General features: G+C 37.4%; 1 protein-coding gene across 1 annotated transcript in view; it reads right to left on the bottom strand.

The window, feature by feature from the left end:
* Positions 1 to 5,550: 5,550 nt before the first annotated feature.
* The window catches only part of SERPINI2 (serpin family I member 2), a 32,713-nt gene continuing 23,801 nt past the window's right edge, over positions 5,551 to 14,462 (bottom strand). Inside the window, exons 7-9 of the mRNA XM_037163291.2 lie at positions 12,708 to 12,794; positions 9,641 to 9,730; positions 5,551 to 5,752 (exon numbers count right to left, since the gene is read on the bottom strand). Of these exons, the coding sequence (XP_037019186.2) occupies positions 5,676 to 5,752; positions 9,641 to 9,730; positions 12,708 to 12,794 (254 nt within the window). The 3' untranslated portion in view covers positions 5,551 to 5,675. The remainder of the gene's footprint in view (positions 5,753 to 9,640; positions 9,731 to 12,707; positions 12,795 to 14,462) is intronic.

Here is a 14,462-nt window from a genome sequence, read left to right as displayed (position 1 = left end):
TCATAGCTATAAGAATATGAGTAATGTAATGTAAGGCATGACAAGCCAAATGATTCAAACTTAGTGCATATATACAAGCTAAAAGAAAAAATTGTTTTGGTGCCCACAAATGCCCATTGAGAACTTCTCTAACCAGCTTTTCCCTTTCATTTTAGGTGAAGCATTAAGCATATGCTTTTAAATATCATCACCAAGGCCACACCTGCACTCCTCGTAAGTGGGCATAACATTATCTTTCAGTCAAACACCGTTCAGGACAAATCTTTAAGGAAGACATCCCCACACTCCCACTTCCACCACACAAACACACAGAGTAACTAGGAGGCAAAGGGCAATTTTTTCATAATCAAAGGAGTCTCAATTAAGAGAACCATGTGTTAGTTGGACAGAAACTTCATTAGTGGGGCTTCTGCATTTTACATTCTTTTCTCTCTTTTGGTAAAGATGCATTTTTATTGTGGAGCTGAACAATTTGCATGGAAAAATACACTGGAAACAACATTCCTGAGCTTCTTTCACAGAATTAGGCAAATTGAAATAGCATTTGGAAATATTTTTGTGACAGGTGTCAGACATTATGATGAGAAAACAATTACTGTGGATTAATACATGGAAAACATGTATTAAGAACCTGGTTATATTATTTTGGTGAGACCAGATACCCAGTTCCTGTGGCCTGACACCATATGATGTGTTTCCTACATGCAGCAGAGACCAGTGTGGGGATCTCTGGTCAGTGGGGGGGAGGCAAAGGGTAGAATGGATGTGATATAAGCAGGCATCAAGATCCAGAATTGATGGAGCCTCTGCCATCTTCCAGGTGCCCTGAAGCCTTTCATGGATGTCCTTAATGTTGATATACAGCCAAAAGAGTGAACAACAGAGAGAGAAAGTGGACAAACTCGCTCCCTAACCACTGCAGGCAGAAGTGACATGCAGCATCTCAGTTCACATTCCACCTGGTAGGAACAGGTTGAGCAGTCTACCAGTTCAAGAGAGATGTGAGATATAGTCTCTGGGTGGGTACCAGGTCAGTCCACACATGGTCTATTTTCCAAGTTATCAGAGGCAACAGTTTTACCAAATATCTCCACAGCTTAGCAAGCCCTCCTGCCTTCCAGCCTGCTATAATTGTGTTGTTGTTTTTGTTGTCTAACTTAAAATTATGCCACATACTTTGGGTTTGTTATATAATCACCCCATTAAAGGTGCCAGATTGACACTCACTCTTGGCTCCACTAAATCCCTCAAATTCCATTGAAAATATATAACTCTTGCCCACACCACACTCCAATGCCAGTAGGTAGTCTTGGTTGGCTTTGACCGAGACGGGAGAAAGGGTCTATGATGCACAATGTGTTAAAGGAACCCAGGTCACAGTGGGCTGTCATCTTCTAGGCACCTTCAAGGGCTTCCAGGGACACCTCGATCGTTGGCATCTACCTGGTACAGAAGGAGAGAGCTCTTAGAAAGGGGCACTGCCAAGCAAGTGCTCTACACTATGGAAGCCATGCCCAAAAATCTCCACTAGGTAGAGGTCTCTGCCATAACAACAAAATTGTTTTATATGCACTCTGTTTTTAAAAATTTAATCTCAAACTTATAAACAGATAGAGGTAAACAGTGGAGTAAATATGTAATGGGCCTACATGCTAGTGAGAGGTATATCTTGAACTTTCTTTGTGGTGAAAAAAAATGCTGCTTATGGACAATAGTCATTCAAATGACATTATTCTAATGATGTGTTTTTGTTGAGAAGTCCAACATTTATAAACATGGGACTGTGGCATAAAAACTAAAAAGGATTTGTGTAATCCTTGACTATACGGGTGAGGAAACTGAAGCCCCAGAGAAATGAGGTAACAAGCCAAAAATATAACATTCCAAAATGAAAAAGATTCCATCCTTTACTTTCTTTATATACCATCATGGTGGTCACTTGAGGTATCAGAGAAAGAAACTAGATCTCATGCTTCAGATTTAGAGATGATCAGAGAAGGAGCCAAAAAAAGGAGAGAAAGTCAGAAAAAAGAACTCTTACAAGCAGGTACCAGCAGACTGGCTTTTGCACCTCGTGTGAGGAGCCAGTGCCAGGCCTGCAGCTCAGGGGCGTAGCTGGTTCCACGCAGCGTGTCTCAACAATCCAAGGCCATACTGTGCAAAAATACCTATGTCCTGAGGTCCAAAGCACTGACTTCTATAAAGTCTGCCTAAACTTTTCTCTGTATCTTTTAAGGTTTCCACATCTTCATCATCTAATTCAGAAGGATCCTATAAACCCCACCCCCAGAAAGTGACTGTTCATTATTGCAGACCTTTAACCTCTGGGGTTCCACGGCCTGAGGTAGCAGACGCCTCTAAAATACATCACGAATTACAAGTACTCGAAGTCACTAAAACCCAATCTCGAGTCCCCCCCACACTGCCAAATACTACTACTTTAATGGGCATTTTGCCTCAAGGAGGGAAAAAATATGTATGCAATTTAGTAGACCTTTATTTGCTATTTTAATCTGATAATATTTTTATTTCAAAAATTATGTACTGTTGTGAATCTTAACAATTTCATATAGTTTGGCAAAAAATTATTTCAGACTTATTCTGTTTCACAATATACATGTTTTATAAATATATTTTAGGTACTTCTAACTTTTGTGATATAGAACTGTTACAACTACCAAGTTAACTGCAGCTGAAGGTAAAGATTAAAATTTAAACATGGAAGTGCTTTGGGAACTCTATTTCTAGAAGGTAGTAGAAGTGGAGGTTTTCAGCTGGAACCCACATGATACAGATATATTCTCGACTATAAGATCTTAAACTTTCTTTTTCCTTTTGTAACCAAAACATAGGTTCAGCTGCCCACTACTCTAAAAACCAGTACATGAGAGGCAGGTGCTGAAAGGAAAGCAGCTTATTTTCATGTGTCCACCACCTGAAAATGGTGGAAGATGGGGGACTCACGTCTCAAAGTGAGTCTCCACATCTCAGTGGAGGCAGAGGTTTGTATAAGGAGGGAGAAGGGAAGCAGAACAAAAGATCAAGGAAGTGGGTTGAAAAGTTTTCTATGAGCCGATGAGCACAGTCCATTCTGACAAGACAAGTGATGGTCCAATGTGCATCATCCTGGTTTAGCCATCTTGGATTCGTGTCAACACAGCTTCAGTAACCTGGATCCATGGTTGAAGGTCAGCAAATCTGGAGCTGGGATGCCTGAAGGTCAGAGTCTGTGTCTTTTGAAGTTAGTTCCTAGGATTCTTATACAAACATGCTGTTCGTCTACAAGCTACATACTAGTCAGAGCTGGCACTTACAGAAACAATATCCGATGAATGGTGGGGTAGGTTGCAATTTCCCACTGTTTTAATTTTCCACTGTTACAACCTTTTTTTAAAGCAAGTAACACCTTCCAGATATAGAATATGAAATCAGTGAAGAAATATGGTATCCAAAACAACCCTACAATACAAAGTCAGCCTCCATAGTAGGGAACTTGAGGCAGACATTTAGCAGATCTTACTGAAGAAAACACAATCATGTTACACTATCTTATTGAATAAAATCTCTCTTATTTCTTCATCCTGTTTTACTAGTCATGACTTTTCACCATTTGAAATTGATTTATGTTTGCTGCTGTTCACTAGTTTACTGTATTTCTGCCACCAGCAAAATATCAGCCCATTGAGGGAAGAGACCATGTCAGTTTTTTTTTTAATATAATTTATTTTATTTACTTATTTATTTATTTATCTTTAGAAAGGAAGGGAAGGAGAGAAGGAGAGAAACATCAGCGTATGGTTGCCTCTTGTGAGTCCCTTGCTGGGAACCGGCCCGCAACCCAGGCATGTGCCCTGACTGGGAATCGAACTGCGATCATATGGTTCGCAGGCCCGTGCTCAATCCACTGAGCCACACCAGCCAGGGAGACCATGTCAGTTTTGCTCACTGGTTTATCCCTGGTATCTAGAACGCTGCCTTGCATGTGGTGGAAGCTCAGTTATAGTAAGTGGAAGGAATGAATGAATCATCAGAGCAGACCAATTTGTTACATGGGGAAGATCATACAAACTCAGGCAATCCCAGTACCACAGGAGTCTGGAGGCCTCAATAAAACTACACTATCTTAACTGACCTGCTTTTTCTCTTCTTCCTGAATAGAGGAAGCATATTTTTAAACCAATTCCAAGACAAAGAACAAATTTATGGCATATCATTAACATGTAAATTAGCATTTGTTTTATTATTCCTAAGTAAGTTCAAGTTGGTGGTCTAAGAAAATGAACATTTCTTTTAATATGTTATTGTTTTAAGTAATCACAATTAATTCTAAAATTGTCTTCATAATATCTTGAATATTGTCCTAGATTTCTGGGTAGTTAGACACCTAGACTTATGGGTCTAGACAGCACAATGTGTCAGGGGGAGACCTGTGATGCACCGAAGGACATAAGAAGGAATTAGAACTCAGAGATCTTTGTCACAGACTTCGAGGTCAGATAGCCTTGGGTTCTAACTTTGCAATATGGTCCAGGCCATCATACTAATTTGCTAAGTATTCTCGGTTGAATTATATAACATCTTCGAGTCTCAGTTTCATCATCAGAAAGATGAATAATAGAATCTCATCAGATTTTTTAGTACATTTCACATAATGTAAAGTGTTTACTTGAGTGCCTGACACATAATCAGGGTTCAATAATGAGTAGCCATTATCATTAAGCCCTCTGCCAAGAATTGCAAAGACAAACAAAAAGACACTTGACATCATTAACATGCAAATGGAAAAACTGTGAAACATGTTATACCAAGTCATTGGAACAAAGTATTATTTTAGATATTCCCATCTGACATTTCAGGGCATTCAAAGGAAGGGTTCTGCACTTAGTCTTTATAGATTAAAATCTTCACGCAAACACTTCCTTAGCTCAGTGTTGTAAAATCTCCAAAGGTCAGCCTCCTGAATCACACTAATTTAGCTGCCACTTCGCCACATCAGAAAGCTTTATAAAAGTTCGTATCATTTTTCCTTTGTAGACATGTTGACAGCTTAAATCAGAACAGAAAAAAAAATGATGGGTCCTGAAAGGTATTAAGGCAAGGCAAATGTTAAATGCAACACACAGAATATCTAATTAAGATTAGCAAAAAAGCTCAAAACTTCTCCATTGCCATAGATCCTAGACCTCCACATCCTAAGTGGTACCCCAGAGATATGCGCACACACACACACACACACACACACACACACACCCCATCCCTTCCATTAACCCTTGCTTCCCAAGGGCCCAACAGTGCTATTATGTCTGGGAATAAACTAGCTCAGTGTTCTAGCAACATAGAGGCTTTCAAATCTGAGACAGAAATTTGAAATCTAAGTAAGAAATCTAAAATATCTTACACAGGATTGTTCTAATATGTTAATAGTAGTATGGACACAAGTTCACTGCTTTTGATTCATACAGACTTCATAAAACACACAAAAAAGAAATGAAGCACTAAATAAATGTTCATTTCTTGATAATTTGATTTATTCATTAATACAGGTCTATGTTGCTAAAGATTGACAAGGCACAGTTTAAAACAGAAAAAGGTACATAGAATATATTTGCAAGATGATGATATTGCCAATCAATGATTTTTTAGTAATCAATCACCTTATCATCTGTGCATTTTATTCAGAGTGAATCTAAATCTCTTCCCTTCACGTTCTGGGTGTAAGGATTTGTCACTCGTCCCATAAATAAAATTGAATCTAGAAAAGAAAAAAAATTTTTATGAATTTCTGGAAGGAAAAAAGTTAATAGTAATTAGTTTTTCTTAGTTTTAACAAATCAGTTAGACAAATAAGCAATGTCTAACAACAAAACCCTCTCTTTTGTCTAAAATAAATAATTACATCATTATTAATTACTTTCTGGTAATTTATAAGGTAAATTAACACCCACAAAAACTTGTCATGAAAAATACATTAGTCCAGTTTTTCATATAGGAAAGTAAAAATAAAGTGACCTAGAAGTGTTCTTCTAAATATAGAGACTCAGCCAGGCAAACACAGAATAATAAAATAGTGATGAGCAGAATAGAGTTTTAAATTTAATGCATTAGCAGTCATCTTTTAATGCATGTAACATAAGCCCTTAGGTTTAAAAGTACAGCTTCTCAAGATCATCAGCTCTGAATCAAAGCTCACTGCTAAAGATAATATTTTTATATCTCCAGTGCTTTCAAAACCTCATGGAGGTGATACAGTATACATCATAAATGCAAATGCCTAATTCCAGACACTTTGCATTCACAGGTGAAAAGGAACTAAGAACTAGAGAACAAAACAGAAATAAATGATGCGTTGAAAATCCATTCACCTTTTACTCAACCAGGGGAAGAAAAATGGTTTGAATTGAACTATGTCATGTGCTTTAAGTTCTTTACAATCATATGGAGTTAAGGTTAATTTCGAAAGTGATCGAATGAGTTCCATGCAATTTTAAAGCTGATGAAAATTATATTTTAATGTCTTTGCAATAAGAGTGATAGAGTCCTTTTCTGTTAGCTTTTGTACTGTTCAGTCTAACAACTGACACACTCTTAGATGAGCCAAAAGCATAGAAATAGATGTAATCACTAGCAGACTTTTTCTTCTTTTTTTGAATAATTATAATCAATAATAACAAAAAAATATAATCCATAGTAATAAAAAATCTCAAAATAGTTCTGAAAAAAAAGAAAACTAATACTCCTATTTTTCAGTCAGATAAGGATGCATAATTAACTTCTCCCAGTATAGTTGAGATGATTCTTATAACAATAAGAATCATCAGTTACTCATATCTTTATAATTCTATGGTATCAAAATTCTTAGGAGAATTATTTGTTCGGGAAGTTGTTAGAGTAACTTTTACAGAAATTCATAACTGAAGACAGTAGTTGAAAATATTAAATGCTCAGAAGTGTAGGATATTATACTAAAGCCACTTGTCTCAGCCTTTGAGATTGGTTTCTTTGACCCAGGAGGGCCACCTTTTAAATTAAGCATTCACACACTCACCTATCTACTCCCCACTGCACTGAGAAGGTTACTGAAATCTTGTCTGACATAACAGCAATAGATTTAGAGACAGGATGAAACAGAAATCATAACTGTTTTAATTTTCTCTTCATGTCCCCTTCTTAAAGAGGTATTCCATATTTAGTGATCATATTTATGCATATCTATATAAGATGTAAACAACGTTTGCCTCTTAATATTAAAATATAATAGCATAACCAAAGCTAATGGCTTAAAGTAAAAGTTTCTTAATAAATATCCTACAGTCTGTTTCTCCCTTCAATTTAAGACCTGAAAGAGTTCAAACACGGTATTTTTTAATATGCATGTGGCACTGTCAGTTTCAAAATCATGATTCACTACTTTCTCAGAAATGACACACTGCATGTAGCATCTTCCACAATTTTTCTCTGAAAGTGTCTAACATTGGCCTATATCCTCAGCCCTCAAGCTCCCAAGCCCTTCATCCTAGAAGAATAAAAACCATTTTTTACTTCCCTGGAAGTTCAGCTTAGTAATAGCTTTGAAAGACTACACTAAAATATAAAACTAACCTGATAGAAAAATACAAATAAGCATGGATTTTACACAATAGAACTGTTTGACCCAAAACAATTTTCAAATCTAGATAAAAATTGTTGCACTGAATCTGAAATAATTCCTCTTCATACTTCTGAAATTGTCAAATGAATATATTTTATATAGAGCATTAAGCCTCTTATTAGTCTAGTCTACCACGCTATGCAAAATCGCCATCTTCATCAAACTAAATGATTTCTTGAGTTCATTTGTGAAAGAAAAATAAACAAATCTCTGAATGTGTGTTGTCTTAAGATAATAGCCCATTCTACATTTTATATGGCCACAATTCACAGCCCCCAATAAATGGTTGAACATTCATTTTAAATAATACTTTAAGGGAATAACCCTAGTTTAGAAAGTTACATTACAATTAAGATCATGGAAGAGTAGAAATTGTCATTAAGATCTGATAGTGAAGCCATGTAACAAATAAATAAATAAGTGCTTTATTTTAGGTTTTGAATTTCACTGCCATTTAACTGATGACTATTGCATAGCCTTAGTCATCGACTTAGAAAATAGAGTCAAAAATCACTATTCTACATGCTATTATTTCCTGTTTATTGATGTCCAATGTAGCTTCATTTCTTTCTGTTCTCCATACTCAGTAATTGCATACTAATTGTAAGAAATTAGAGTTATTCAAAGGTTAAGTATGTATGAATCAAATGACATACTCAGAATATCTTTAAACCCTGACACATCTACTGCTGGAATTGAAGTTGTGTTTATGTAATTTCAGCCAATATAAAATGTCCCACTGTTCTCAGAATGTAACTTTCAGAAGGGCCTTTCAGCGTTAGTCTCGTGGAGTCTAAATAAAGAGACTGGCATCACCTTTTAGGGACCAATAACATCAAAATCCCTAGTTAATCTAATAGATTTAGATTTCGAAATTAATTATTTCTCCTTTCCATATAAACCAATTTATACAGAAAAACTTTTTTCATTTTCCTTTATGTAGTCAGTCATTCACTCAATAATATTTATTGATTTGTTTATAGTAAACACTACAGACTTAGACACAGTTTTATAGACTTCGTACATTCTTGTATTTAACTTTATGAGATGAGCTATTATACTGATATAGGAAATAAAGAAAATACAATGTAGAAAGTGTAAGTGATTGTGCTACAACTATTAGCTAATTGAGCTGGGACTTAAGCCCAGGTCTGACACTCAAATCCACACTCTCAGTCTCTAGGGATACGGATATCATGTACAAGGCACTCTGCCACACACTGGGTACGTGAATGAATAAAAAATGATTTTTGTTCTCTGGTTTATAACCTTCACATAGTCATTACAACTCTTGGAGTCCTGAATGTAAATTTAGAGAAAGTTCTCTCGCTGGATCACACTCCTGACCTCCCTTTTTCATAAAAGAAAGTATAGAAACATCTACCCAGACAATCTGCATTTCCACATGTTGACATTGTGTCGGATGCCAATTCAATCCACCACTATGACCTCTACCTTTTGTACCTAATTGCATCATCTTTCACCAAATTACTACATCAGAGATTTAGAATTATGTTTGGCCCATCCCTCCCACTCAGAGTCTATGCATACTCACTTACTTTTTGGGAATCTACCTCTGAAACTTTTCACAGCTCTACAGCTCTTAATTTGGATTCATTTTGTAGCATTGTAGATAGCTGACTTCAGAGACAAACACATCCTATCTAGTGCCTCTCTGCCACTTAGACAAATTACATAACCTCTGTCAGAGCTTCTGTGTCTTTATTAGTCCAATATCTAACCTGCTGAAATGATGTCAATTTAAAGATAATATTTAAAATGGTTTGCACCTATAATAGATATGTGAGCAGCTATTATTACCACTGCCTTAGTTTCGGCCCTTGATATCTCTTAAAATAGGATGCTTAGTACAAAACAAGCACTCAACAAATATTCATTGCGAGAACAAGTGATTCAGGTATGCAGATTGCAATTAGCAGCTAGGAATCTGTTTAACCAAAGTGCTTCCCCAGGGAACTCTCAAAAAGGTACCTGTTGGATTATTCTTCATAATAAAGAGAAACGGATGGTTTGCTGTAAATTGGTTTCTGGCCAGGCTCATGATCACAGGCATGTGTATTCCTATGAAACAGAGACAATGATTACAGATACTCACATTAAAATACCGGTGGAGACAATTTTTAAAAAATTAGTAAAGAAAAATATGTCCATAATGCTTTTTGTAGACAGGAAATGTCATCCGGTTTGAGGAGTTAACATGTGGGAAAATTACCCTTTTCTAAATGCAGAGAAGTTTGGAATAAATTTGAAAACCAAAAAGCAGAAGAGTAAATATTAGATCACTCATGGAGTAATGCCAACTTCACATTTATGCTCAATGAAGAAGAAAGCCAGATACTAGATTCAATTTAGTGAAAGCAGTTGAAATATTTTATCTTTTAAATAGTGATTTTCTTCTCACTTTTTATTTACATCATGATTTATTCTTATAGTTTCAACTCTAATTTCTATGCAGATATGTTTGCACTTTATTTCTATTCTTCAGGCTTGTGGTAATCACATCTGAGTTTAAATTCATTTTTCAACTTACCTTTCCAAAATTATTCTGTGAGTTCAGAGCTTTTAGAATTTGTGCTGTCAATGTGCATGGGGTTTTTACCATGAGATTAGAAGCTGAGATTTGCTGCTTTGGCAATTATTTACTATGATAATTTATGTCATGCTACCCTGTGGTGTCATTTGTCAATATTTAGAGTGGGTAAATTTAAATGATTGAATTTTCCTTTCTAGATTAAATATCTGTACACTCAATTCAGATGTTTTCTTTACTAATAATACAATGATTTCATACAATTTTTTAGACCCATGAAAAAATATTATGTAAAAATGTAACTTGTCTGTTCAGAATTGAACAACAATTGTACCAAAGGGGGGGAACTGTTCTGCACTCTTTGTTTGGGGTGTGAAAATTAAACTGACAAAAATAGATGAACAGAAGACACTGTTTATTTTTAACCCAACAGGAGCTCCACAGAAAAGAAGTGAATGCCCAAAGAAGTGATTAGGCTTGAGCACCTACATATACCATATGCACAAAGGGTGGTAAATCATGGGGAAGTGAGTAAACCAAGGAAACAGGATTTGGACTTGTAGGAGTGGTAAAATGTGAAGAGGTAAATATACAGGGAAGTTAATGATACATTAGGTTTATTCACTAAAGTTTGACATGCAGACTCATTTCCCTGCCAACTTCCTTCTCCTGTGATAAAGGTTCAAATTTATGCCCTGATTTAGGCTGATAGGAGCAGGTAGAGAGCTCTTTTTGTATCTCTTGTTTCTCAATTGTCTTCAGCTCAAAATAGCATTTCTGCCAAAAGTGACATATTTGGGGGCGGCATGTTCTGATCCCTTTCACAATAAAACATAAACTTAGTGATGTAATAGCACTATCCTATCTGGATTATCAGGGCTGTGTTGCCCAAATTACCAATGAATACAGGCCCATGTCTGAATTAATAAGATGACTGGAAAGGCAACGTCCCTATAACTGCCGTTCTCATTGGGTGAATTCCAGAGCTCCTTTGTTCTGGAGCAACCCCTGAGCACCGGCCTGAAAGTTCAAATACACTGACTACACTGCAGTATAACAGATCAGGGTCACCTCTGATCCCTTAAGGATTGATACAGCCTCTTAGAGAACTTTAGACTTAAAGTGAGAGACGGGACAATAGTAGAGGGAGCTCTGAACATGAAGTTAGGGAACTGATCCAGTTAAAACTCAATTGTCAAGGAATAGTCTGACCCCAAGCAAGCCACTTCACACTGCTGGGTCTGTTTTTTCACCAGTATAATGAGAGGGTCAGAAGAACACTTCTGATTCTATGTAAAATTCTCCATGGTGGGTAACCTCATACCAATGCAACCTTCTGATATCTCCAAGAACTGCAATATTGCATCCCCTCCAATGTAAGTTCCTTGAGCACAATAATGGAACCCTTCAAGATGATGGAATGAGAAAGTCCAGTGTGTCACATCCAGACGTCAAAATTCACTGGCACTACATTACAAATTAATCAAGAAATTCACATATGTAAACTTGCAAAATTACCAATAAGACAGTTTAAATAATACATAGTATTGCATATTGGTTAGAATCTAAGTAGTCTGAAAAATTAAAGTAGACATAGGAGGGGTTCATTAAAGTTGCTTTTTCATTTCTAATTAAATTTAAGGCTTTTCTCTAATTATTATTTAAGTGTCTCATATGCAGCAAGGATACTATTCAAAATGCCATTTGTTCAAGGGAACATATCACAGAGGAGTTGGTCTCAAATTGTAATGTGCACACAGAGCCCCAGGAAACCTTGTACTTTTCTGATTCAGTGGGTCCAAAGTTGGGCCTGAAGTTCCGCTTGCCTAACCAGTTTCCAAGCGGTGCTCATGCTGCTAGTCTATGCCCTGCACTTGCAGTAGCAAATACAGGCTGCCGGTCACTGCAGAGCACTGGTTCACAACCCTGGAAGCACAGTGGAAATATTTAGGGAAACTTAAGAAAATACTAGAGCCTAGATCTTATCTCCAGACAAACAGATTTATCTCAATGATTATTTTGGGCTGTGTACCGGGCTCCGGATTTTTAAAAGCTTTCCAGGTGATTCTACTGTGCAGCTAAAGTGGAGAACCATTACCATGGAGATAATGGAAAGAATCAATGACAAAAGACTAACACAGTGTGATGGAAGAATGAAATTAACAATGACTTAACAGTGAGTATTTCTAAACAATAATTTTTTTTATTTGAGCTTAACGTTTTTTCCACTCATCCCATCTGCAAAGTGACAGGTAATCCAATTTGCAAATAAGTGTTTATCAGTAGACAGGCCTCAACCCCTAATCAAATCCTTTCCCTTATTTTCGCATTACACTATAGCTGCAAGATGCATAAGCACCTTATATAACCAACTTCTTCTTTTTCTTCCTATAGAGGACTAGACAGCAGGAGTGAAAAGTGAGATCAGAGTACTGCAAAAAGCCAGCACCCTAATGCTCACTGTCCCCCAATCTTCCCTCCCCGCCTGTCGTGAATCACTTGTCCTACCAGTAGATGCTGCAGCTTCACTGCCGTCTTCGTTTATCTCAAAGAAAACTTGCTGCATGACCTGGGAAACATACACCTCAGAGGAATCTGTTGGAAAATATAAAAGTGTATTTAAGGGTTAAAATTCAGAGCCGTTGCTTATTTGGTCCCAGGTTAATTACATTTTGAAATGAATGAAGAAAATGAACTGAAGAACCTCTTTCCGGGTTAGTTAATTTGAGAGAGATAAAAGTGGTTTAGGTTTAGCTTTTGCAGGGACGGTTTAGAGACAGGCACAGAGATACCAATATTAGCCCAGATAGAAAAGGTAAAGACAGAAGGGTATGAGCCTCAAATCAGATCTCTCATTACGTGAAATATTTGAATTGTCGGCAGGTTTTGTTCCCTTTAGCCACCGTCTACAGAGAAGATGAAAGAGGCTTTATAGATTCGAATTAATCCCACCCTATGCATTCAACCTCAAAGCCAACTTGCCTTTTAAATTCTGCATTCAGTTTTGATCTGAGTTTAAAACAAAACTTACTCTCCTTTAAGACTGGTGAAACAATGAAAGTCTAAAGAGCTTTTGTGCTATCAGTTACAAAATCACTTCAGAGCTAGACTTTCAAATGTCAAAATTTTCAGTGTACGACGGCGTCATACAACATTTTGTTCTGCTGGATACAAGCCTTGGGAGACGGCCCCTCTTCCCTTTTCTGTGGAGCAGATGTGTGTGTGTGAACGCTGCCCACACAGTGTCCTGTGCGGATGGTCTCCTTGAGAAGGGGGAAGGGACACCTCAAGTTCAGAAGCCATCAGCCTTCCCTGCTCTGGTAAAGTCCCGCAGAGAGACAACTAAAATGTAGCCATTCATTCAGTGGTGAGGAGAGTGGAGAGGAGGATGGGCTTTGAAACTTGCCCATCCTCTGCCTAAACAGTGAAAAAAAGAAGAGGAGCTTCCTGCTTCTTGAGAGAGAAGCTGATGCGCTGCAGGTGGACTCCACCCAAAGCACCGAAAGTTGAAGGATTCAAGAAGAAATGCCTGAGCAAAAGGGAACCAGCTCCGCAAGCTTGCTGAAAAGTAAACGTCCTCAGGCAAGACAGAAGTCATTAAGGGACATTTGCATAAGAAACAGCCACCCATCCCACTAAAAATAAACTCTGAATCACTTATGATGATTGTATTTGGGCTCTGATTACTTTTAGCCTCTTCCACCCGCCTATCTTCTTCATCCAGCTACAAAGTCAAGCATCAAGTCCTTAACCCTAGCTCTCCTGCTGCTTAGAACTTCTTTCTCCGATTAGCTCCCTTGTTATTCAGGATTCAGCAAAATGTCATTTCCTAATAGCAGTCCTCCCTCACCTCATTCTGACATACAAAATGGAGACAAGTAGCCATCCGCCTCCTTGTGCAGATTAAGCGAAATGCAGGAGAATGTCTTTAAGGGCAGGCAACAAGGTGCCTTCTTTCTCCAGGATTGCCTGGTATATGACAGCATTCCCACAGAAAGCACACAGTAGATGACCTAGAGGACCATACCAAGGGCCAAGACCTAAAAGCAGGCTGGGGAGGAGTAGAGAATTTCACCCATTTTTACAATGATGCCACCAGACCAAGGGACTCTGGCTGCGAATGAGCAACTTGGTCTTGTATATTTCATCTTACTGCAGAGCAAGCCCAGTCTTGAGGAAAGAATGGGGGACATGGTAGGTAGTAGGCCAGAATAAGAAATCTTGACTCCATAAACTCACTCATTTCACCTATGTAGTAATACT

This window comes from Artibeus jamaicensis, unplaced genomic scaffold (assembly GCF_021234435.1).
Source record: "Artibeus jamaicensis isolate MK-2021 breed Jamaican fruit bat unplaced genomic scaffold, CSHL_Jam_final scaffold_474, whole genome shotgun sequence".
NCBI lineage: Eukaryota > Metazoa > Chordata > Mammalia > Chiroptera > Phyllostomidae > Artibeus > Artibeus jamaicensis.
The sequence above is the reverse complement of the archived record's forward strand: the minus strand, read 5'-3'. Positions and strand labels throughout refer to the sequence as shown.